The sequence below is a fragment of the Tiliqua scincoides genome, chromosome 5 (genome assembly GCF_035046505.1).
Source record: "Tiliqua scincoides isolate rTilSci1 chromosome 5, rTilSci1.hap2, whole genome shotgun sequence".
In the NCBI taxonomy this organism is placed as follows: Eukaryota; Metazoa; Chordata; class Lepidosauria; order Squamata; family Scincidae; genus Tiliqua; species Tiliqua scincoides.
The window spans coordinates 90,200,548-90,227,437 of record NC_089825.1 but is presented as its reverse complement, the minus strand read 5'-3'; the positions used below and the strand labels follow the sequence as shown (position 1 = coordinate 90,227,437).

Here is a 26,890-nt window from a genome sequence, read left to right as displayed (position 1 = left end):
ATCCTGGTGAGGTATTGGAGTAGCTCTGCAATGAATAAAAGAGCACTGCAGAGCATTATAACGATTGCACAGACCATCACTAAGGCCCATTTACCAGCCCTGGATGACATCTTTATATCCCGCTGTTTGCAGAAGTGACATAGTATTCTTAAAGATCATTCTCATCCAGTTTATAATTCTTTTGAATTGTAGCCTTCTGGCAAATGATACAGATCTATCAGGACATGCACCACATGATTTATGAATAGTTTTTATCCTAGATCTCCAACCATATTGAACAATGAACTTAAAAAATCATTAGGAATATGATAACACAGCATCTTCAAATGTTTACTGGGTTTTATTATCTCTTTATTATATCTTTTAGTGAAATAGGAGTATTTTTTTATTTTTGAGATATTTATATTAATAAATGTATATGTAGTATATGCAGTATTGAATGTGGGATGGATCTGAATGTGTTATATGATTGTTTGATTGTATGACTGTTGTATAAATGTTTTATGTCCATGTCTTGGAGTGCATTGAAATTTTGTTGTACAGTGACAATAAAGTATACTATAAATAAACTATAAATAATGCTTAAGCCATTTCTGCCCAGTGCTGAATATAAGCAACAGGGATCAAATGTGTATGCCCGTGGGCTGGGTAGAAATGAGTTAAGTATCCTTAATTTTTCTGGGTGCTTTTTGAACATTCTCTGTGAACATGGAATTCCCTACAAAAACAAGATCAAGTGATTTAAAAATCAGGGGGTCAGTGGAGGAAACAGGCACAATTGCACACAACATGGAACATACACAGGAGTTCCACTCACCTCTAACCACGTCTGAGACATTGCAGTGGGGATCAATGCTGCCAATGTGCTTGGGGTGGGCCGGGTTGGTGCTACCATCAAAAATCAGGGCTGTGGAGGAAGGGAGGTGATGAAGGCAGAAAAGTAGCACATGATATAACAAAGGCAAGAAATCTGACAGGGAGGGGGAATAATGGAGGGAGGTGAGGATGCATCCAAAAGGACAAAAGAGTGGCTCCCAAACCCACAGTACTTATTGTCAAGGTGACTTACATACCAATGGATTGCACACTACCAACTACTGCCACAGGGATACATATCAGGAAGGACAATGGGGAAGAAAAAAAATTCAAAGGGATCAAAGACTCACTGTGTTGGTTTATCAGCATGCGGATGGAGATACGGCTAAGGTAGAAGCGGTCTAGGAAGTACTGGATGTTTTGGTTGGAGACAGGGTCATCTCCATAGGCTTCCTTATACTCAATCACGCCCTGTGCCATAGTGGGGACCACATCATTGTGGCGGTTACGGATGGTGACCAAGGCATTCGTGAACCTGGGAGGACACAGGCTTTCAGAAAAACTTCAAAGCAGTAAGCAGAGAGTCCCTCCTAGATGATACTTACATGCACCTGAACTTCCTGATGCAACACAAATACTGGGATTGTGATCTCTGTCAATAACATGTCCCTAGAGGCCTTGCAAGGGAACTATGATTCATGGAAAAATCTTCTCTCTGACAGCAGGGTTCAGCAGAAGGTTCTCTCTTCCACAACCAAGATGGCAGTGACATTAGGTAATCTAACCATGCGCTAGACTTCTGGAAAAGTAATTCCCATAGCATGGAATCTCAAGCAAGGGCACCAATGCTGATCACAAGGTTGGTTGGCTGGTTGAGTCAGGGATGGAGGAATGCCTCCACAGCAGACTTGGCCAACAACAGGAGATAACCAGCAAGAGCTGGATGGAAGAATAGATCTTAGACCTGGGAATCTACCACCCACAATCTCCAGCATGGCTCATCTGATGTAGGCATCCCTTAAAGTGGATAACTAGAGTTCTATCATGTAAAGCCCCAGAAAATCCTAACAAGAGTTCTACTCTCTTACTCAAGGTCTCACTGTGACAGCTATGCGCATCCCACCCCAGTACTTTAGCCAGCTACTGGACATAACAACCAAAATAGACTCCAAATGCCCATATGTGACATTTTCCCAATACTTGCATACAAAATGGAAAGCATGACAACCTGTTGCATGGACCAAGCAGCATTACAACATATGGCACCAACTCCAGACAAGATAACGACAAGCATCCCATAGAAAGAGGCTCTAAAAGACCCTATGAGCTAGGATCCTTGCATGTGTGTGCTCAACAGCCCCCCCCCCCATCCAAACTTACTTTCCCAATGTCCCTTGGTCCTCGGGGTCCTTGTCCAGGAATACCATGATGTCAAGCAAGCTCTGCACGTACCTGGTGCAAGGAAGAGAAAAACAAAAGTAGGATCTGCTAGAACTCCAGAGCCACTCTGATTGCAAGAGGTTTGCATGGACCCATCTGTAGCCAGGAGGGGCTGCCCCCCCTTGCAGGGTTCAGCAGAAGAACCAGGTACTCAGTACACAGGAATGATGAATCAGGCAAAACCAGACCCACGTGCTCTTGCTGCTCTCCCTCACCTCACCCTACCCTGAGCTGGAACTGGGCTCTTTGTTCTCACAGTGACCCATTAAAGGGCAAGATGTTATGACTATTAGAAAAGCTGTGTGTATGAGTATGTGCTAGAATAAGGATGACTTTGTGTGTGTGTCACATACATAACGAATCTTCATACTCCAACACACAGTCATGCAGCTTTTCCAAAAGCCATGCCATATTTATATACCATCCTTTTACATTTACATTTCTCCTTTTGCTTGTGATCCAAAGACTGGAGGGGGGGGGGGGAGAACTGAAGAGAACTTTAAACCCTGAGCAAAAGGCCTGAGTGAGTAAGTGAGGGGAAAGTCTTTGATGGCAGGAAAGAGGTGGGCTTGTTAACATCCAAGTGACATAAGGTTGGCGAAGAATGTTTCAAATGCTACCTCCATGGAGACAAGGAGAGGGGACTTATTTATTCTGCATATTTTTAGACCACCCTTCCTCCAAGGAGCTCAGGGTGGTGTACATAGTTCCTTCCCTCCTTTTGTCCTCACAACACTCCTCTGTGGTAGGTAAGACTAGGACTGGCCCAAGGTCACCCAGAAAGCTTCATGGCTAAGCAGGGATTTGAACCTGGATCTTCCAAGTCTAACTCCAACTTCCAAACCACTAGTGAGATTCTGACATTCAAACTTTCAAAACTCCCCAAAAGCCAACAGTGTCACATTTAAAGTTTTGTGCCATGTCATATCCTGTTCACCAAATGCTAGAGCTTACAGGTTTTTAAAATCCTCTGTCATTTGCCAAATTCCAAGACTCAGTTGCCAAGTATTTTGCCAGCCAAACTAGCTAGAACTGGCAGGGAAACTCCATTATTATTATTAAGATGTTTATTATTAGATTCAGATTCCACATGCTAGCAACCAGGAAGCAAATATTTACTGGACCTATTCAGGAAAAACACAGCAGCTGTCTCATATGGAACCAAATTCATTTAGCTTAGTTTTGCTAACAGTGACCCTTCAGGAGGCTTTTCTCTGCCCTACTTGATGACGTGGGGACTGAACACAAGATCTTCCATGTACAAAACAAGCACTCTACCAATCAGCTTCACCTTCATCCCAAAATAGGCAAAGCTGGAGGGTGCAAGTACCTTATGTGCAAGAGAGAGAGAGAGAGCAAGAGCTAGTAGCCAGATTGGAGGGGGAGAAAAGAGGGAAGCAGCAACAGGTGGAAAATAATTGGATCTGTGGCTCCTTTTTCCAAAGCATTATTCCCATTATGGCTTGCCCATCTTTGCAACCTTCAGATCACGGGCCCCATTGGGGACAGTAACAAATATGGTGAAAATGATGACTTGCCCCAAGCCCACAAAGTGGCACAGGTTAGAGGTGTGATTTTTCAATGATAATGAAATAAGACCACATAATACCACATTCTGCACATTTCATTTTTATTAAAACAAAACCAAACTGAAATCTGCTAAAAAAAGTAAAAGCGTTTTCTAACACCTCTAGGATGGTTAGGCTGGTCTGAGGGGGGGGAGGGATGCGTGTTTAATGCCTGTGGCTGCATCTGCTCACACTATATCACCTATACCACCTACCTAGTATATTTTTAAAGTGAGTAAAATTAATAATAATTTATAAAAATGCACCTTTGGAATAAAAACATATAATACTTCTATCTGCACTTCTCATTTTTGTCCCAAAATGTTTTTTTAACTATTTTTTGTGAAAAATAAAAATGTTTGAAAACATCTCTAGCTATAGATAAATCTTTTTGGATTTGGATTATGGTTTACGGATTATAAACCTTTGGATTATGGTTGTAATTTGCACCACATTCTGGTCTCTCTCTGAAGGGAAGCAGGGGGTGTGTGTGTGGAACTGGGTATAGTATCAGAGTTCCAATGCCAGACACTGTGTCTAGATTTTGTTGTCCATCTTCTCCCCCTCCCACTGCCACACTTTCTTTTTGCATTGCTTAACATCCAGCCTGACAAAGCATAGTGGATGGCTTGCTGCTCATAAGTTTGTAGTATTTTGGTTGGAACAGAGGATTTACCAGACTATGGCTTTGGGATTTTTTTTTCTAATGGAGCAACATGGCTTGGTATGAGTTATGATAAATTCTAGTTCAACAGTGCCACGCTTGCAGATATACAGATCCTTCAGCTGAGGATAAACAGGCATCTGATAAAATGGGCTGCAGTCCAAAAGCTTTAGCGACAGGAATCCTGTTCGTCTTGAAACTGTTCCAAGTTTCTTCACTGGGTTTTGTTTTTGCCTTTTTGCTGCAACAAGTTTAACAGCACAATCCTAAACATGTCTACTCAGGAGTAAGTCTCATTGTGCTCACTCCCAGGAAAAGTGCATATAGAATTACATCCTGACACAGCTACCCTTCCAGAGGTGATCCTCAATGGCAAAGCGTATGGGAATTAACCCATTTCTGCCTAGGTCACAGGTGTATTCATTTTATCTCTCTTGCATGTATGCAACGTTGGGCAGAAATGGCTTCAAACACATGAAAAGTCTGGCTGAAGGGAAATAAGTGTATACTTTTGCCTGAAATGGAGGTACAAGGCTTCAATATGAGAGGTAAGACTTGGGCAGCTAGAACAAGCAGCTAAGTGGCCTGCGAGGGGTTAACAACCACCCCCTTCCTGCAGGAGGAGCTGGGGCTTTGTCACAATTCAATGGGCTCTTTGCTCCCCTAAGCAGGGCAGCAGGATTCATGGTGTGTGTTTCCTAGGCTGGGTTTCTCCGGCAACTGCCAAGGGATGTGGAGGGGAAAAGAACAGGGAGACATGAAGCCAAGAAAACAAACAAGCGTCACGTGTCACCGTGAAGTAGGACAAAGTTCACGGCGCCTGCACGCTTGGCTCCGGCATCTTAAAGAGCTAGTTTGATTTCTTACGTGAACCTACCAAGTTGCCTTCTCCTGAGTCAGACAATCTGGCTCCATGTTGCCAAGACTAACTGGGGAGTATCTGTGCTCATTTTTTAATCAGGGATCCCTCCTCAACCCTACCTGGAGATGTCAGGGCTTTAACCTGGAACCTTCTGAATACAAAACAGGTGTACTACTGCATGGAGCAGGGGGATGGACAAATTGGGTCCTGGGAGAAGGACAGGTTGGCGGTGCGTCCCCAGTCTAGTTGGTCATTCTGGTCATGGCACAGAAAAGGTTGAAGACCACTGATTTAGTAGCTTTATTTAGTAGTCCAGCTTCCTAGCCACTAGTTCCTCAAAGCAGCTTGCACCAATTTCAAATACAGTCCTCCTGTTTTTCTACACTATTTCATCCACATATGGGATCTGGCTCTGATGTCGCCCATCAGTCCCCTTCCCTCTCATAATCGAGATGGAGAAAACCCATGCCTTTCATCCAGCAGATTCAAAGTGCTACTCTATAGCTGTGTGTCCCAAAACAGCGGGTTCCCTAGGGCATTGCCCTTTGGCAGCTGCATGAAGGCTGCTGCCCTCTGGGGCTGCCAAGATCCTCTCCATGCCTGGAGTGAAAGCAGAAAGTGCTGTTCTAGTTCTATTAGCACACACTGGGTGGGCGGGTGGGTGGGGTAGATTGCATTATTTAGTCCTTTATTTAATAATATTATTGTATTATTTATGTCTATAGCACCACCTGTGTATGTGGTACTTTACAAAGCATAAGAAAACATAGATTGCACCTCCTGCCTTCCATGGTCTTTTAGCCAAATTGTATTCAACTTATTTCTCCTTCTATACGCTCATGAACATGGCTAGCCCAAGACCTCCCAGAGTTGGAGAAGGCGTGCCAAGTGCTGCCCCCTCATCTCTTGCGATGCGCCAGCCTCTGCTCCTCCAGCTGCCTGGATTGGAAAAGGAAGAGGGGGTGGGGTTGAGAGGAGGCATCATAGAGAGGAGTCGAGTGGGTTCCAGCATAACACTATAGCCTGCCACTCTCCTCTCCTCCACACTTCCACTCCATCCTTTCCTTTCCAATACAGGAACAGCAGGAGCAGTGAAGGTGAGTGGGAGGATGAGATGGGCGGGTCCCCACCAATTTATTCCTTGCAGAAGTTGTCTCAGTCAGCCTCCTGGACAGGCCAGGATACATATCTCCTAAGAACATAAGAACAGCCCCACTGAATCAGGCCATAGGCCCATCTAGTCCAGCTTCCTGTATCTCACAGCAGCCCACCAAATGCCCCAGGGAGCACACCAGATAACAAGAGACCTGCATCCTGGTGCCCTCCCTTGCATCTGGCATTCTGACATAGCCCATTTCTAAAATCAGGAGGTTGCACATACACGTTATGGCTTGTAACCCATAATGGATTTTTCCTCCAGAAACTTGTCCAATCCCCTTTTAAAGGCATCTAGGCCAGATGCCATCACCACATCCTGTGGCAAGGAGTTCCACAGACCAACCAGGTAGTCGCATGTCAGAAAGAGTTCTAGCCTTGTCATCTCTGTGACATGCTAGCATTCTACGTGTAGGAACCCTGGGCTTTTCCAAAGGGAAGCAACCCAATATGCAAGCAATCTCAAGAAACACAGACACAGATTCACCACCCTGTCAGTGAAGTTGTGTGGCAGGGGAACTAGGCCTGAGAAGCCCTGACATAAAGCCAAGGGGTTGTACTAGACAATCCTACGAGTTCCTAGTCATCTCTCAAATCCTACAGTAAGGCTTATGTTTTTACCAATGTGCAGAATTTTGAAAGCAAAATGATATTTCTTCTTTGACAGGTGTACCTCAGTCTGTGATCTCTGTGCAAACTAATGGAAAGCCTGACCCATACATACATATGGGTACACAGTGCTGGGTCCAAGCCAGGTGAGCATGACTCACACCAATCTTGCATTATTTTGTCTGAGCTCACAGCAAGGAACTATTAGATCCACTCAGGCCTTTAGGTGAAAAGACCAAGTTTTGAATCACTACAGCAACTTCATCCCCACTTTTGCTGGCCAAGCTGGCAGAAGTCTTGCCTTTGGAAGAGTCCATGGCCATTGGCACCTTGATTTGGTCAGCAAATTCAAACCTGTAAAGAGGCCACCTCCTGGGAGTTCCCGAACTTCAAGACCATTTGTGTGTTTCATGTGTCTAACAGCATGCCCGGTAAGTGGGGAGAAGGGGGGACAAGAGAGAAGACGAGGAACCCACCAACTTTGCACCAGCTGAACGGACGGGGTGCTCAGCACACGATCTGGGAGGAGATTGATTTCCTTCATGATGTTGGCCAGTCGGACAGGAAGTTCTTGGCGGAGGAAGGTGAATGAGGTTTTTTCGCAGGCATTGCTGGATCCTTTAAAAAAAAAGACACCTGGTTATCAGATAACTTGCATGCTGCAAGAGCACAGATGTGCTAGGTTATTACTACATGCTAGTCTGTGATCCTCCACTCAAAAGAATCTACGTATGTGTAGATAATGGTTTCAGTTCTATTCTTAGAATATACAGTTTCTGTAGTTATAATATATTGTTCCTAAACACCTCTAAGTACTGTAACTACAGCATATTAAAAATATTATTATTATTATTATTATTATTATTATTATTTATAATATATAAATACAGGTATTTATATACCTCCTTTCAGGTATTTATATACCGCCTTTCAGGTATTTATATACCGCCTTTATATAAATACAGGTATTTATATACCGCCTTTCATGGTCTTCAGATTTCTCCTCAGACTTTATTTCAAGGTGGTTTACACAGACAGGCTTTACTAAATCCCTATAGGGATTTTTACAATTGACAAAGGTTCAATACATCACTGAAATACATCAGCTTCCTCTTAGAGCTGCATAGCTCTATGTTGGACAACTAAGGATGAAGACCCAAGGCAAGCCCTCAATAGACCAAGACTGTTTATACGACCTACAGCCTACTGTGCTCCTTTAGGAGTCACTCAGAGGACATTGCCTTTCTTCCGTACTGTTCAGAGACTTGGTATTCAGGAGCATGTTCCTCAGAGATGTCTGAGTCCTCTTCTGCTCTGTTTTCCAGAGTAGGAAGGAATTCTCATCTTGGCGGAGCAACAGACTCTAGGGATGGGTGAAGTGGCCTTTAACTCTATGATGATGCTCATTTGGATGGACAGCTCAAGGGCAGGAACATGCACTTTAAGAATACGCTTTTTTAACTCTTCTCTTGGCAAGAGTAGAATAGAGGCAGGTCCTTTGAAACAGCATTGACAAGGGCTCGCTCCTGGAACCTGTCTGAATGCCAGCTCTCTATGTGTAGAATTATAAAAAGTTCATCAAAGTATCTGCCATGTTCATCAAGGACGTGCACAGCAAGGTCCCTGGCATCTAGGATTAGACCAGAGGGCATGTGGGTCAGAAAGCAAGCATGGGTACCTCAATTTCTAGGATGGATAGTGTGTGTTTAAGGCCTGTGTTCATGTTAGCATTGGCATAGTGGCCAGAACAGGACCATCCAGTACTGGTTAAGAGATTGTAGTCTTTCAGAGTTAGAAATAGGAGCTTTGCATCCTGGCAGGATCCCAACTTTCACACCTGTGCAAACCTGACCACACTGCTTGAGAGCTGAATCAGCTTTTCAAAGGAGAGGATACAAAAAGAGCTGTGCTTATAAACACTAAATTAGATGATGGATAATGAATAGGGCATTTACTACCGTTCCTTCAAGAGCTCTAAATGGTGTATACCAGTGTTTCTCAACCACTGGAACGGGTACCACCACTAGTACTTGAGGTGGTGTCTGGTGGTACTCATGGGACCACTGAATCCCTGCCGCCTGGCAATGAGAATAGGAATACAACAAAACAAACAGTGGTAAGAAGCTTCAAAGCATGCTTTTCCACACTTGAAAAAGCTTCCCTGTCCACCCTGAGCCTCTTGCTGGTGTTCATCATGTCGCATATGGCCTCCCAATCCAGAAGGAACTGGCAATGATGTCATCACCAGATACTTCTTTGGGGAAACGTTACAGACCTAACAGGCTAATATGTATATGCTTTTAACAATGATAGTGAATGGGACTTACCCAGGAATAAGTGAGGGTAGGATGCCTAGGATTGTTAAAAAAATTTCGCACTTGATGATGTCACTTCCGGTCATGACATCACTTCCGGCGGGTCCTAACAGATTCTCATTCTAAAAAGAGGGTCCTGGTGCTAAATGTGCAAGAACCAATGTTCTAGCACATACTCATACACACAGCTTTTCTAATAGTCCTAACATTTTGCCCCTAAATGGGTCACTGTGAGAATGAAGAGCCCAGTGCTAAAAGTTTGAGAACCACTGAACTAGGCAATGCATGCCAATTCCCCCTCTCCCCAGCACAAGCCAAACAGGGCTTCCATGACGAATCCATGAACGGTCTCTGTTTTTGGAAGTGCTACCTTCATCTCAATTCTTATACTGTACAGTACTGCTCTCTGCACACACCCCCAACTGTGTATTTATTCCTGTGCATTGCTGCCTATAAAAGCTCAGTCCACAGTAAGTCTTGAAATCTGCCTCAGACCAATTCTGTCAGTTTTGCTATGCAGAAGAAGATATCCAACACTGAAAGCGAGAGCTGCAACAGAAGCATCAAAGTCAACATTATTGAAAGCAAGTTACTAGACCTCATGGCTGAAAAAAAAAATAAAACTGAAAAGGAAGCAGGGTCGGTTTCCGCTCAAGGTTTAAGAACCAAAGGCAGCTAAAATGGGGATTCTAGTGGTCAAGACTGGAAAGGTCTATATCCTACATATTGCCCTAACACAGCTCATTCTGCACCACCACTACCACTTCCAATTCCTGCTGCTCATCTCAGAACTGGGAGTGGGATTCCTAGCATCATCATGTGTCATTTCTAATTGTAGTATGTCATTTCTGATTGTCATGTCTGATTGTCATGAATGTCTGACAGAAATGTGTCATTTCTGATTGTCATGTCTGATTGTTCCAAGTACACTTACATAATAAATGTTTAAAAACAGCCATGATCGTTTAATGGTAATTTTTGCAGCAAGAGGGAAAAGAGAAACAACAGTAGCTTAATCCACCTCATGCAAATCAGGATCTGGTCCTGGAATCTGTTTTCAATGCCAGGGCTCAGTCTCAGAATACAAGAAGCTCAGCAATTTTTTTTTAAACGCTCTGCTTACTTTACAGAGCTATTTAAGTCTTAGAACAGCAGAGCCGCTGCAATGCATTCGACAGAAACAGCACAAAAACATTTTCAAATCCAGTTTTAATCCCCGAGCAAAGGATGATATTTCCACACCCTCCACCTCCCATTCGAGAAATCAAACTGAATAGAAGCAATGTTGCAATGGATGGGGTGGTGCAAACAGTACAGAAGGGATCTGTGCAAAGTCAGGAGAGGGCAACAGGACGCATTTATTTTACTACCGAAGCTGACAGGGTGCTTGAAAAGGGGTGTTCGGAGGAGGCAAGATCATTTGCAGCTGGGAGTACACAGGCCATCTCAGAAGAAGAGCTGCAGAGCAGACGGGGGGGGGGCAGTTTACAGTCAGCAAAGGCATGCAGGAGGAGGCGGGCTGGGTTATGCACAATCCAATGAAATCCAAAGCAGTTTCGAGGTTTCCGTCCCTCCCTCTTCCAGCCCAATGCTCCACTAAAGCAAATGTGCCCAGGTCAAAATGCAGGGAGGCATCCTGAGCCGTGCAAGATTGTTGGAAGGGAGGGGGGTGCAGAAAACAAGCCCTTCTCCCAGTGTCTATTGTGGATTCTAATACACGTCACCCACACCAGGCGAAGATCCCAGCGTGCGCTCTATTTAGTGGCACTGTTTTGGGGGGAAAAAACAAACATGGTCACCGTTCTGAATAAGCTTTGCAGAAAAAAAGGGGGGAGTAGGAGCCACAACACATACGTGGGACTGGGGGGAAGTTCATTTTTGCCTTTCAATGCCCAGGCTCTCCCAATCAGCTCCAGTTGTCCTCCGTGCCCTTGGAAGGGCACACAAATTCCCCCCCCCCAACAGCATGAACAGAGGACGGCGCAATGTCTTTGCGATGAAAGCAAGTTGTTTTCCTCTGCTCCTGTCGTCAGTGATTAAGGCTGCAATCATATATGCACACTTTCCCAGAAGTAAGCTCCACTGCATACCATGGGACTTACTTCTGAATAGACATGCATAGGAATGTGCTGTAAAACTGTTTTTCCTCATTCCTCAGCTTTGAATCCCTGCCTTCCACCTCTGAAAAAATGACACAGAGGGGACAACAGGCTATTAACCTAAAAAGAGTGCAAAATCTGATAGCAAACACTTTGCAGAGAACAGAAATTGACCAGTCTTATTAAGCTGAGAGTGGAGTCAGGTATATGGCTTCTGGGAAGTGACACATTTGGGGGGGGGGGGTATTATTGGAGGGTATAAAAGAAAGATATTTATGAGGCACATAGGAGGTGAAAATGAGAAAAGGTTATGCTAACTACTTCTAACTGCAGATGGGTATGTGTGTGGGGGGGGGTTCAAATGCATGGGAATATCTTTTTATAGCTTGCTCTTACCTCAAGGAGCTCAGGGCAGTATACATGGTTTCCTCTCCCCATTTAACCTTAACAGCAATCTTTTGAAGACAATCTCTCCAAGATCGCCCACTCCGCTTCAGGTTCATATGAATTCAAACCCAGGTCTCTAGTTGCCATCATTCTAGCCACTACTTCTCTCTGGTTCCCACAGAGCCAGGAAGGTGTAGTAGTTCAAGAGTTGGACTTAGACCTGGAAGATCCAGGTTCAAATCCCTGCCCAGCCATGAAGCTTCCTGGGTGACCTTGGGTCAGTCCCTATCTCTCCACCTCACCTACCTCACAGGGTTGTTGTGAGGACAAAGAGAGGGGGGGAAACTATGTATACCAACCTGAGCTCCTTGGAAGAAGAGCAATATAAAAACATGACTAAATAAATAAATATATTTAACAATGTGGGCATATGAAAAAGTAAATTCTGTGGTTGTCAGTCAAATGGCCACTGAGGGGGCAGACACTTAAGAAAGGGAGAAGGAAATCCCTTCCTATCAAAAAAGTCATGGAAGCTTGATACAGGGAAATGTGTGGCATTTGAAGGGGGGGGAAGAGCCAATCTGCTCAGGCAGTGGGGCACTGCTCCACAGATAAGGGGAAAAGGGGTTCTGGAAACTCAAACTAGGATGACACTTCTCTATCATATTTGCAGAGCAGAGGTAATGTGATTGATCTAGGTCAGGGGTGTCAAAATTTTTTCATACCAAGGGCCAAATAGCATTCATGATGCCTGCTGAGGACCGGAAGTGATGTCATTAAACAGCTCATAATCAAAAACAAGCACTTTTTCTTACTTAGAAACTCATTAGCTGCAAACAGAAGAGAAAATACACAAATCTTGATCATATTTCAAGATGTGAGAGAACCCAATTTTCACGTGGGCTTCCCTTTCAGCAGTAACACCACAACACTGCTCAGCAGATGAGAGCCTGAGGGCCAGATAAAAAGCTTCGGAGGGTCGCATCCGCCCCCCGGGGCCTTATGATCTAGGTCAAAACACCCCTGATCTAGGTCATAAAATCTATTCACTGGACAGGCTAGGGCAGCATTGAGCAATGTATCTGCCTGGAGACAAATTCCAGCCAGGTGCCCAAGTGAAGAACCATTCTACTTCTAGTATACATTTTGCAAAGCCATGCCACTGGTTGCACCTCTTGCATTTCATGGCCTAACACTTATCATCCTTTGCCCCCTCTCCTCTGCATGTTCATGCACACGTGCATGGGAAACAGTGAGAAACAAAGATGGACAGACCCTTCATACCACCTGTTGGAACGAATTCTCAGACACAGCCAGTATACACCACCATGAGCCCTGTTCATCTTGAGGGTGCCAAAAGCCACATTTCAACCTATCTGGAAGAATTCCACGTGTACTGCCCTGAGCTCCTTGATAGAAGGGCAGGCTAGAAATAGAGATTTCCATGCATTTGGAGGCCCCCACCCCACCCCTAATCACCCACCTGCTCACCACTTGGTCTTCTACAAAGCAGTCAGACCCACATGACCTTTTCTCCTTTTCACTTCTCCTGCCACTCACAACTGCCTCTTATGCTCTCCAATAAGACCCCCCCCCCACTCTACGGCTGAGTTCCCCAGCATGACTGTGGTGTTCCCCAGAAGCCAGATAGTTGGTGTGTGTGTGCGAGATGTCTGGTGTGTGAGACAGTAGTTGGTGTGTGTGTGTGTGTGTGAGATAGTTGATGTGTGTATCTGTGTGTGGGATATTTGGGGGTATATGATGCGTGTGTGTGATATTGCTGTTGCATGAGAGATGCGTGTGTGTGATAGTTGATGTGTGCATGTGATGTGTGTGATATTTGGGGGTGTGTGTGTGTGATGTGCATGTCTGTGTGTGTGATATTTGGGAAGTGTGTGTGCGTGATGTGTGTGTGTGATATTTGGGTGTGTGTGTGATATTTGGGGGGTGTGCGTGTCAGTTGATGTGTGTGTGTAATGTGCGTGTCTGTGTGTGATATTTGGGAAGTGTGTGTGTGATATTTGGGATGTGTGTGCGTGTCAGTTGGTGTGTGTGATGTGCGGGTCTGTGTGTGTGATATTTGGGGGTGTGTGCGTGTGATATTTGGGGGTGTGTGCGTGTCAGTTGATGTGTGTGTGATGCGCATGTCTGTGTGTGTGTGATATTTGGGGGTGTGTGAGAGGTGCGTGTGTGACATTTGGGGGTGTGTGCGTGTCAGTTGATGTGTGTGTGTAATATGCGTGTCTGTGTATGTGATATTTGGGAAGTGCGTGTGTGATATTTGGGGGTGTGTGAGAGGTGTGTGTGACAGTTGATGTGTGTGTGATGTTTGGGGGATGTGTGTGTGAGAGAGAGAGACCTGCTCAGTCCGGGGGGAGGAGGGAATGAAGGGCCTCTCTCCGACCACGGGCGGGGGCCAGCAGCGCCTCCCGCCTCCCGGCAGCTGCCCTGGGAGCGCTGTGTGGGGCAGGGCTCAGGACCCACCCCGGAGGGCCACGACCCACCTCCCCCCGCACGCACCGAAGTCCAGGAACTGCTTCATGGAGAGCGGCGACGGCGAGAACTTGCTGAAGTGCTCGATGTAGTTGGGCGCCCCCGCCAGCCCCGAGGAGCCCTTCAGCAGGCAGCGCAGCAGGCGCATCGCGGCCCCCGCAGCCGGCCCCGGCCGCCTCTCCGCCCGACGGGGCGACGCAGACCCGCAGGCAGCGACTGGGGACGGCCCCGGCGGCCCCGCACCCGGACCCCGAAAGGGCCGCCCCCGGACGCCTCTCGGCCAATCAGGACCAGGGCCCGCCCTCGCCCACAGCGGCAGCCCTATCGCCGCTCAAAAACAAGGCGCCCGCGGCCAATGGAAAGCGAGCGGCACCACGTGGCAGTGGGGAGGGGAGGGGGAGGAGGCTCAGTGGCTCCTTCGGCCCACCCATTTAACCTTCTGTGGTCTGCAGCGCTGTTGCTCCCCGTGCAGGTGCTGCTGCTATTGGGAGCAACACTGATAACTGTTGTACGTGTGTGTGTATCTATATATGTATATGCACGCACTTATGTACACACACATCATACATGCATACATACATACATATATACATGTATGTATGTATATGTACATGTACGTATGTATATATGATGTGTGTGTGCATATGTATGATGTGTGTGTGCATATATGTGTGTGTGCATTTATATTTATATTTATGTATACACACATACATATATATTTATATATACATATGTATATATTTTATATATGTATGTTATAACAACTATATATATAGTTATAATAGTGCTGTTATTTAAATTATTTGTTAATTACAATATCAGTGCTAATAACACAGTATTGTTATATGACTTGATATAATTATACTGTATTATTAATATGAAGAACAATAATGGCTATAATATTATATTACATTGCTATTATAACTATATATATATATATATATATATATATATATATATATATATATATATATATATATATATAATCACAAAAATATGATTGATATAATGCTGCATTGTTAATAATCTTAGCAGCAACATATGCATGGGCCACAACACATTATTGCATGATGATGATGCAGTAATGTGTTGTGCCACCATCATTAACACAAAATAAAGTTCTCTGTCGCAATGATCTTCCAATCATTCTCAATAGGGATGGGAAAAAGATTAATGGAATGTCTTAAGGTTTCAGGAAAGGTGTAAGGAAAGTCTTAAGAGGTGTGTCCTGGGAGGGAGTTTCCAGGCATAAGGGCCAGCAAAGAAGAAGGGGCACTTTACTAATATCATGAACTTTAATTAACTATTATATTAGACTATGGCCCAAATCCTAACCAACTTTCCAGCACTGACATAGCAATGCTACATGCAGTTGGGTGTCGCTCACAGAGGCCTCCTCAAAGTAAGGGAAAGTTTATTCCCTTACCCCAGAGCTGCATTGCCTTTGTGTCAGTGCTGGAAAGTGGGTTAGGATTGCGCCCTATATTAGATATTAGACATGGTGATCAAAGATGATGAATTTGTTCATTGATTGTGAGTCTGGCCACAACACTGATCAACACTCTGTGAAAATAACCTGAGAGATGTCTGACTATGGAGATTTCTTTGCTTTTCTCTTCTGCTTCCCCAGTTGACAGCTGGTGTGTCTGAGCATTTCATGCAAGCCAAGCAATGCATCTTCATAAATGACCAGGATATCTAGGCTGCCCTGAAGTGGACGGCCATCACCACCGGTCCACACTGATGGTTGCTATGCTAGCACGAGATGTTCAAAATCAAAACTCAAAATGTCAGCGCGCCAGATTTGTTGATATCTCCCTTGCTTGTTTTTAGTTTAAAATTTAGTGAGACTTCTGAGTGACAGCTTCTGGAGGGGTAGTCCTGTTAATCTGTTGCTGCAAAAACAACAGACGCTGGAAGCGCCTTAAATAAACACATTTATTTCAGCAGAAGTGTTTGTGGGCTACAGTCCATGTCAAACAAACAAATCCGGGAGGCCTTTAGGGTGCTACGAGGCTCCTTGTTTTTATTTCTAAGCCAACCTGGACAGGAGTGAGTTGCACACCTGCTTCTCTCCTCTTAGGTACCTGATCCTTGCTTCACTCCTCCTGTCAGCCCAAGTCCCTGAGCCATTCCCATTCACCAATGCCAGAAAAAGGTTTGCTTAATTCCACTTTCCTTTGTTCTCCACCCACATTTTCCCATTTCTTTTTTATTGTAAAAAGTGATGGCTCGTATTTCTCCCCCTTTCAAGATTCAACAGGTGAAAAATTCCTTAAAGTGTCTCCGAAAGGCTCTTGGCATGAACAACAAAATGTCTTATGGTACCTTGAAGACCTATGCACTTATAGCATATACTTTGATGAAAGCTGAAAGGCTGGCTCCTGTACCATCAGTATCTCTATGCTGGAATTTTTTGGCTGAATATATTGTTTGTAAGGGCTGCTAGAAGCACTGTCATTAGAGTCAGTGGCAGCTTGCCAAGTTAGACAAGCAGGCCAAGTCAGGACTGAGAGAAGTATAGCAGAACTGATAGTAGAATAGTATAGTATAGTAGTATATACTACAAGCAAAGTATATACTATACTAAGCAAAGCATAGTATAAGTGCTAAGTGCTAAGTATATACTATAAAAGTGCTAAGTATATACTATATACTTAGCACTTTTATAGTATATAGTATATAGTGCTAAGTATATACTATACTAAGCAAAGCAAAGTATATACTATAAGCAAAGTATATACTATAAACAAAGTATACTTATATACTATAAGTATATACTATAAGCAAACTTGCTTAATGTAAGAGCCACATACGATAAACTTCAGATGTCTGAGAGCCACAATCTTTAAGAAGCATTTCAGTTCTTAAATGTATTTACTCATTGTGAATGTTAAACTTCTGTTTTACTGTGTACTCTCAGGGCACAATCCTAACCAGGTGTACTCAGAAGTAAGTCCTAATTTGTTCAATGGGGCTTACTCTCAGGAAAGTGTGGTTAGGATTGCAGCCTCAGAGCCCAATCCTGTGGACCACAGTTGCAAACGTGCCGTAAGCCACGTTTGCGGGGCTCACCACTGGGCTCCCGCTAGTGCTAGCCCAGCGCAGCCAGTGCTGGGTTAGCATCGGGCAGTGGCCCAGGTTCCGCAGCTCAGCGGTCTCCTGGACCGCCAGGCTGTGGAACAGGAGGCGGGGGCGTGGATGGGGGCGTGGGGGAAGTGTTCCGGGGAGGAGGGAGGCTGGGGGGGTGTGTGTGGGAGGCATGCCAGGGGGTGGGCGGGAGGCGTGTCAGGGGGAGGGACAGAGGCAGATCCATGGACCTGTGCAGATCCAGGATCCAGAGCGCTCATGCAGGGCTGCGCGTCCTACACGAGCGCCTTTACTTTAGCACCGACCTTTTGGTCGGCGATAAAGAGAATAGCCCATTCCCTTACTCGGGGAAAGGGGACGAACGTCCCCTTCTTCTGAAGTGCCTCCCACGGTAGTGCAGGAGGCTCAGGATTCGGTGGCAGCCCTCCTCAGAGCCACTGAGCCTAGGCGCTGTGGGCAGCTCAGGATTGGGCTGTCGGTTTGTACCTGGGAAATAATCATAAAGCTTGAAAATGCCTTATTTACCTTTTATACTAATTGTCATGCTAAAAGGAGCTCAGCCAACATATTACCAAATATAGCATGTTAAAGAGCTACATATGGCTCTTGAGCCACAGTTTGTGATATATAGTGATAATATAGTGATGCTGCATATCATGTGATGGAATTGGGGACCATCAAACAGGCAATTTTGAGGAGGAGGAGGAGGTCACAATCCATATGCACCAGGCCAAGGAATGCATACATGACACTCTTTAACAGTACCAAATCTGGGTGGAAACTGGCCTGTTAACAGTGTCTCTTGTGGCTTGTGGATCCACTTATTGTGAGAAGCTGCGGGACTACAGCTGCTGGGGAAATTAAGTTTTGATACACACATGACACTTTCCATTCTGGTGTGAGCCTAAATACAAGAATGCTAATTTTCTGCAATGATTTTCTATACATATTTAAAATATTTTATAGAGAGTAATGTGTATTACTGTATCTAGCTGCCAATACCATATGGGCAGGTAGACTTAGAGCCCAATCTTGAGCCGCCCAGGCGTGTGGCACAGTGGCAGTCAAAATGGCTGCCGCCACATCCTGCGTGCCCAAGGCAGCCACGGGCGGCACCTTGGGAGAAGGGGACTTTCGTCCCCTTCCTCTGGGTAAAGGGAGTAGCCCTGCAATGGGGATACTTGATTCACCACCAAGCAAAAGGTTGGCGGTGAGGTAAAAGCATTCGTGTTGGGCAGCGAGCCCAACACAGTGGCTCAGGATCCAGTGAAGCGTCGCTCCACCGGTCCCGCCTCCCTCCCTCCCCACTCCCTCCCCCCCGGCACGCCTCCCCCTGCCTCCCACCTCCCCATCATGCCTCCTCTCGGCCTTCCGCCCACCTCCTCCCTCCCCGGATCACCTCCTCCCACGACGCTGCTTTCCTCTCCACTGCTTGGCGGTCCTCTGCTCCCCATTTGGGAAGGGACCCAAAACAAACTGTGTACCCTCAATAAAATTCCCCTCAGAAGCCCTGAGAGTGTACTCCATGCTTCAAGAATCCTTTCTTTCAATAATCAGCTTTCAAGGCAGAACCTCTTTTCACTTTTGGGTGATCCATTAACATATTGTACTGGAGAAGTTGTTTCATGTCCTGTGATGCAAAGATGGAACCATCGAATAAGACAACAAGCAATGAAAAATCACTATTTTTAATTAAGATTTAATAAAAGAATTTCCACTTTTTTCCAGAGTAGATTTGTCCATTTTATCCGGCATCACCATTGCTAACTTTAATGGAAGGCCAACTTGAGAAGCAACAAGATTGTGAGACATCACAGCTGTTGTCCTTGCAGGAATAAAGACTCTGGAGGAGCTATGATGTTGAAAGTATCTGTCCAAGAATGTGTCAAACTGATTCCTGGTCAAATGGGAATAAATTATCTTCTGTCAACCCTCCATGCCTTTCTTGAATTGGACCGGATGAGTCAATGTAACCATATGGATGCTGGTCACAGACATTTTCTCTTGCTCATCTCCTGTGCATGAACCTTTCCAAGAAAGAGGTGAGGGTGGAAGCAACCAGAGACATCTCGGACTGCCATCCTTGATGTCATCCAACTGCAGCAACAGTGGCCACCCTATAAGAATGTTGTTATTATTATGTGCCAACATTATTATAATGTTGGCACATGGCAAGAATTCGGAGGGCTTGCAGGCCTGGCTGCCTCTGTCCAAGAAAATTGCCAGAGTCTAAATAGACAGAAACACCTCCCCACATCTGCAGCAAGGACATCATGAAAACAACAGCACTCCTCTGTCTCCACGATATTACTAGAGGAAGGCAAATGAAATTTTGAACATGGGGCACAAGACAGTAGATTTCACAGGGCTCTATTCTTGTTCTGTACAGTATTCATTTATTTCTTCTCTTTTCCACCTTTTTTGGTTTGGAAAGAGTTGAAAATGTTGATTTGCAGATGTGTTAACGTTTCTCTGCATATGGAAGTGTTCTCGTTTTCTTTTCTTCCCCATTTCCCTCTCTTATCTCTGCCTCAAATTACAAACAGACCTGAGTTTTAAAAATTATTCTTCTGACCTCTACCTCCAACAGTTTTCCTCCAACACACTTACTTTCCTTCCTTCCTTCCTTCCTTCCTTCCTTCCTTCCTTCCAGTTCTGCCTTCCAGTTCTGCCTTTGCACAGTATCTCTCCATCTACATCAGTTTTATTCCTTCCTTCCCATTCCTTCCTTTCTCTTCCATGATCACACTTTTCTATTTTTCCCATTCTCCCTCCTTTCCAACATCCTCCCTTTTCACCACCATCATTCCTTTTTATTCCTCCTTCTCATTTGGCCTTGATTTGAACTTAATTTGGCCACCTTAACCTCTTTTCTTTCAGCATTTTCCTTCTTACATTAGCAGGCTCAATATGCCACCCAAGTACCTGTGTTTTATTCCTTTTTTCCTATACCACAGAGCTCTCCCCCCCCCCCCGATTATCGGGTTCAAGTAGTTTACATTAGCTCTCTCTTATTTTCTTCTTTCTTATAATATCAGGCTCAATCTGATGCCACATTATTCTCTTTTCTGCCTTCCTTTCTGTCTTTCATTATCCGGCTTAATTTGGCCACTACTTATCATGTGTCTAATTTCTTTTTTCCCCTATGTTATCAGGATCAAGCTGGCCACTCTTTTCTTCCTTTTCTTCCTTTAATATTATCAGTCTCTATTTGGCCACTAATGATCTCTCCTTTATTCCTTTTTTTCTTTTCCACCAGTCAGCTCCCTTTTATTCCTTGTTTTCTTTCTTTCATTATTGGGCTCTAATGGGCCACTTCTTACCTGTGTCTCATTCCCCATCTCATTGCCCTTCCCTCTTGTCCTTATTCCAGGGATATTCACCTATCAGCTTCAAATGTGCCACACTTAGCTCTCTTTGGGCCCAATCCTAACCAACTTTCTAGCACTGGCCTAGCTGCAATGCAGCCCCCAGGTAAGGTAACAAACCTGCCCTTACCTTGGGTAGGCTCCCTTGACTGCCTCCCCACTGCAGGATGCAGTGCACACCAAAATGGTGTTGATAATTCTTCCCTTATCAGGTTCAATTAGGCCATTTTTTCCCCTAAGTTATGAGGTTCCAGCCCAAATCCTAACCAATTTTCCAGTGCTGACATAGCTGTGCCAATGGGATGGGTGGTGCAATCTGCAATTGAATGGCACTCACAAAAGTAAGGGAATGGTTGTTCCCTTACCTTGGAGCTGCATTGCCCTTATCTCAGTGCTGGAAAGTGGGTTAGGATTGTGCCCTCCATTACTCCACACTCATGCTTCTTTTTATTCCTTCTCTTCATTTTACATTATGAGGCTTTATTTGGCCACAACTTAGCTCTCCCTTTTTCCTTTTTTTCCCTTTCCTACTGTGCTCTCTGCTGTCCCTTCTCTTTTTCCATACTTTACCTGGTTCAGATTGGCCACCTCTTAGTTATCTTGGATTTCTTCTTTTCTTTTTTTATGTTACCATACAGACAGCCCAATCCTAAACTGCCCGATGTACAGGGCTGCCATGGCACCAAAAATGGCTGCTGCCGGCAGCTCCTCAGGAGAAGGGGACATTCGCCCCCTTCCCCTAGGAAAGGGAAGTAGCCCCACAATGGGGCTACTTGATTCTGTGGCAGCTCTTGGGCTGGCGCAGAATCTAAAGCATCCATGTCAGGCCATGAGGTCCAAGCAGAGAGTGGGTGTCAATGGGCAATTTTCACAATGGAGAGAGGTGAAAAGCGGTGTGCCCCAAGGATCTGTCCTGGGACCGGTGCTTTTCAACCTCTTCATAAATGACCTGGAGACAGGGTTGAGCAGTGAAGTGGCTAAGTTTGCAGACGACACCAAACTTTTCCGAGTGGTAAAGACCAGAAGTGATTGTGAGGAGCTCCAGAAGGATCTCTCCAGACTGGCAGAATGGGCAGCAAAATGGCAGATGCGCTTCAATGTCAGTAAGTGTAAAGTCATGCACATTGGGGCAAAAAATCAAAACTTTAGATATAGGCTGATGGGTTCTGAGCTGTCTGTGACAGATCAGGAGAGAGATCTTGGGGTGGTGGTGGACAGGTCGATGAAAGTGTCGACCCAATGTGCGGCGGCAGTGAAGAAGGCCAATTCTATGCTTGGGATCATTAGGAAGGGTATTGAGAACAAAACGGTTAGTATTATAATGCCGTTGTACAAATCGATGGTAAGGCCACAGCTGGAGTATTGTGTCCAGTTCTGGTCGCCGCATCTCAAAAAAGACATAGTGGAAATGGAAAAGGTGCAAAAGAGAGCGACTAAGATGATTACGGGGCTGGGGCACCTTCCTTATGAGGAAAGGCTACGGCGTTTGGGCCTCTTCAGCCTAGAAAAGAGACGCTTGAGGGGGACATGATTGAGACATACAAAATTATGCAGGGGATGGACAGAGTGGATAGGGAGATGCTCTTTACACTCTCACATAATACCAGAACCAGGGGACATCCACTAAAATTGAGTGTTGGGCGGGTTAGGACAGACAAAAGAAAATATTTCTTTACTCAACGCGTGGTCGGTCTGTGGAACTCCTTGCCACAGGATGTGGAGCTGGCGTCTAGCCTAGATGCCTTTAAAAGGGGATTGGACGAGTTTCTGGAGGAAAAATCCATTATGGGGTACAAGCCATGATGTGTATGCGCAACCTCCTGATTTTAGGAATGGGTTAAGTCAGAATGCCAGATGTAGGGGAGAGCACCAGGATGAGGTCTCTTGTTATCTGGTGTGCTCCTTGGGGCATTTGGTGGGCCGCTGTGAGATACAGGAAGCTGGACTAGATGGGCCTATGGCCTGATCCAGTGGGGCTGTTCTTATGTTCTTATGTTCTTAACACAGAGCTTGGGATCCGGTGGAGCTCAGCTCCACTGGTCCTGCCCTCCTCCTGCCCCATTCTCTCCCCCTCCCAGCATGCCTCCTCCCCGCCTTTTTGACACACATGGTTCTGTTTCATTCCCTCTTTTCTGTCTTACAGTATCAAGTTCAATTTGGCCACTACTATCCTGAGTCTTATTCCAGGTTTTTTTTTCTTTCACACTGAGCTTTCCCTCATTCCTTCTATTTTTGTCCCATTATCAGGATGAACTTGGCAACACTTTTAACTCTCTTTTATTCCTTTTTTTTTTTTTAATTATCAAGCTAAATCTGCCAGCAAGGGCCTCTATACCTTTTCTATCTTGCTTTATCAAGCTACACCTGGTCACTGCTTACCTGTTTCTAGCTACTTTTTTCCTTTCCCACTGAGCTCTCACTTTTTTTCCCCTTCCTCATCAGGCTCAAGAACTCCACACCAAGTTCTCTCTTCTTCCTTCTTTTCTTTCTTAAATTATGAGGCTGAAGTGGGCCATCACTTAATGCTCCCTTATTCCTGCTCTCACATTATTAGGCTCTATGTGGGCACTACTTGTCAATGTGATTTTTGGCACATGGAGCAATAAGAACATAAGAACAGCCCTACTGGATCAGGCTATAGGCCCATCTAGTCCAGCTTCCTTTATCTCACAGTGGCCCACCAAATGCTCCAGTGGCCCACCCAGTGGCCCACCAATGAAGGTGTTTCTAACTTAACTTTTTATGCTGAATTCAAACATGCAATCAGAATTTTTCTATTACCCACCATTTTTCTGTGATGAAGCTTTTCTTAGTAGATATATTGAAAGATTTGACCTATTTGTCCCAATTGGTTATGATTTTTTTTTAGTACTGTATATACAGGAAGGTGGCAGACTGGCCTCAGTGGTGTAGCTAGCAGGGGTGGAGTGGTGATCTGCCCTGGGTGCCAGCCCTCAGGGCAGGGGACACCACGAGTGACAAAAATTGCTAAAATCGTGGTTTGTAGAAATAATACCATCATGTTATATACCATTCGATACAGAATTTACAGCATAATTCAATGAGAAAAATGGAGTGAACTATCTCCATTCTATCTGAAGTTATGGCCAAAAAACCAGAAAACAAAAATGCAACTATCTTATGTAACAAAAACTACATTTCCTTAACTCAAAATGGACGAACGAGGCTGATTTTTCGAAGAGCCAATGAGATGTTATTATGACCCAGCATGGAATCAATAAGGTGTTAGTAATGTGACATCCCTGGGGGGCAACACCACTAGTCACCAAAATTGTGGAAATCATGGTTCTCAGGAATAATACCATCATGTTATTTATCATTTGATGTGTAATTTCATCCATTGCTTGTGGGGAAATATTCACTGCATATATTTTCTGGTCATTATTATTATTAATTTCATGTCATGACTATTACTATATCTCAGTCTCACTTACCTCACAGGGTTGTTGTTGTGAGGATAAAAGGGGAGGAACCATGCACACTACCCTGAGTTTCTTAGAGCAGTTTCTCAAACTGGTGGGTCACGACCCAACAGTTTGTATAACGCTTCCCCTATCCTTTTAAGGGGCGGGGGAAGGGGGAAGGCAGCAACGCAATCCCCAGGATGATGTCGCGAAGGGGGGGCAAGGTGCTTCGCACTTACTTGTAAGTAGGTAGGGCTGCTGGAGTTGCAGGGAGCCCTGTGCAACCCTCCACAGTGCTCCCCGAGGCTTGAAATCCTCAGTAAAAGTGGGGCCAAAGCACTTCCGTTTTGCAGGCGCAGAGGCTGAATTCAGCCTCCGTCGGCGCATCCTCAGTTGGCGCAGATGCTGAATTCAGCCTCCGCAGACCGGCACGCCTCCGCGTGCTGGCCTAGTCGACTCTTGGGAAGAGTCTTATGGCATGTTTGCGACCCTCCTGGCCAGCCAAGGGACTTGAGAATCTTGATGCCGTCAATGACAAACATGGCAAGCAATTTCATCAAGACACTTCAATCATGGAAAAGAGGTAGCAGGAAAAGCAGAGTTATGCAGTGGTTCCCAAACGTTTTAGCACCAGGAACCACTTTTTAAAATAATACTGTATTGGGACCCACCCAGCTTTACAAGAGCTTTACTGAATTGGGAACATTCTGGTGGCCTTGCATTTCCCTTTGCTGGGTCTTCAGTAAGATCCAAGCCATTGTCAGCTATTCATGAGTAAATGCACAGGTGAGGCTCAGTTTCAGTTCCATAGGCTCAATGCATTTTCTTATCAGCTATTAGCTTCTCAGTTTTGTGACCCTCCAAAAAACTGAGTCACTAATAATTTCTTAGTGAATATATATGCTCACATGAAAAATTTTATGAAAAATTACATAGAAAATTGGTTCCTTTGAATGAATATGATCTGATTTTGTTGGGTGATTTTAATTCAACGTTTGACATGAATTTAGATAGATCAAGTAAGAGGGGGAAAAAAGGAGGAAACTTACCTAAATCTTTTTTACAACTGGCAGAAGAATTTAATCTGATTGACACATGGAGAGTCCACAATCCAGGAAAAAAGCAATATACTCACTTTTCAACACGTCATAAAGTATGGTCCAGAATAGATATGTGTTGGATTACAGCAATGGCAGATATATTCGAAGCAGAAATATTACCAAACACCTTTGCGGATCATAATCCAATCAGTTTAAAACTTAATAAATCTCAGAGAAAAGGGTTCTGGAGATTGAACATTATTGATATGAAAGAAAAGAATTTTGTAAAATTAGCTAAAGAGGAAATGACTTGGTTTTTTAAAATAAATAATCACCCAGAAATAAGACCACAAATTATCTGGGATACAAGCAAAGCATATTTTAGAGGAATTATGATGAAATTTTCAGCAAGGAAAAAAAAAGAAGGATAATCAACATATCAAAGAACTAACCTTAAAATTGAAAAAGAAGGAGCAAGAGTTCCAAGAGAATCCATCTAGAGAAGAATTAAATGTTAAAATACAGAGACTTCAACATGAGATTAGAATTATACAAACGGAAGAAATGGAGAAAAAATTAAAATTAATTAAACAGAATTATTTCAAAAATGCAAATAAACCTGGAAGATGGCTAGCACATAGACTGAAAAAAGAATGACAGAAAAACTTTATAAGCAGTTTGATAGACGAAAATGGAACTGAAAAACATAAATCTTCAGAAGTTAAACTTATAATAGAAAAGTTCTATCAGCAATTATATAAGAAGAACAATATAGATCCTAACCTGCAAAAGGATTACTTACTAAAAAAATAATATGCTGAAACTGACATCAGAACAGAAACAAATTTTGGATCAAAAAATTTCCCTGCAAGAATTAACAGAAGCAATTAAAAGACAGAAAAATCAGAAATCCCCCAGACCAGACGCAATTCCGGCTGAATACTATATTTGAAGAGAATAAAGTTATGGCCAGCTTTATTTGGCAAGGAAAAAAAGCAAGAGTGGATGAAACTATTGCAAGATGCTAAAGAGTGAGCTGGCCTTGGAATGCCAACTGGGAAATTTACTATTATGCAGCAGCAATGAACTGGATAAAAGACTGGGCAAAATTGGAAAAATCTAGAGAGCTGAAACTAGAATTACATGATCTGCAGATTGGTCCCCATGCCTTTATGATTTATGATAAAGCTAAATAGCACAGTTACTTTAAACAACATTTGATAAGAAGGGCACTGTTATTTGCTTGGGAACAAATAAGATATAAAGTTTATGGGAAAATCCCGAGATGGGTCAAACCATTAGAAATAAATACAAAGCCAATGTGGATACGGGAATCACAAAATAAGAGATATGATGATTTATTAGACAATAAAGCAGATCTTTATTCAAAAGAAGAGTTATTGGAGAAAGGGATTAAATTGGATTGGTTGACAGAATTACAAGTCAAAACAAGATGGATGGAAGATAAAAAAGAAGGAATTTATCCAGTGGAGACAGAATTTGATAAAATATTCTTATCAAATGAGGAACACTATATTAAGAAGATGTACCAATATTTG

The 26,890-nt window shown here is 44.1% G+C and overlaps 1 protein-coding gene across 2 annotated transcripts in view; it reads right to left on the bottom strand.

The window, feature by feature from the left end:
- PDK2 (pyruvate dehydrogenase kinase 2) overlaps positions 1-14,641 on the bottom strand; it is a 33,117-nt gene extending 18,476 nt beyond the window's left edge. The window contains exons 1-5 of one of the 2 annotated variants that reach the window (XM_066631311.1): positions 14,436-14,641; positions 7,591-7,732; positions 2,197-2,268; positions 1,167-1,351; positions 818-907 (exon numbers count right to left, since the gene is read on the bottom strand). In XM_066631311.1, coding sequence (XP_066487408.1) covers positions 818-907; positions 1,167-1,351; positions 2,197-2,268; positions 7,591-7,732; positions 14,436-14,556 — 610 coding nt within the window. In that variant the 5' untranslated portion in view covers positions 14,557-14,641. The remainder of the gene's footprint in view (positions 1-817; positions 908-1,166; positions 1,352-2,196; positions 2,269-7,590; positions 7,733-14,435) is intronic. The other variant, XM_066631312.1, reaches the window with a different exon arrangement.
- Between the last annotated feature and the right edge of the window lie 12,249 nt (positions 14,642-26,890).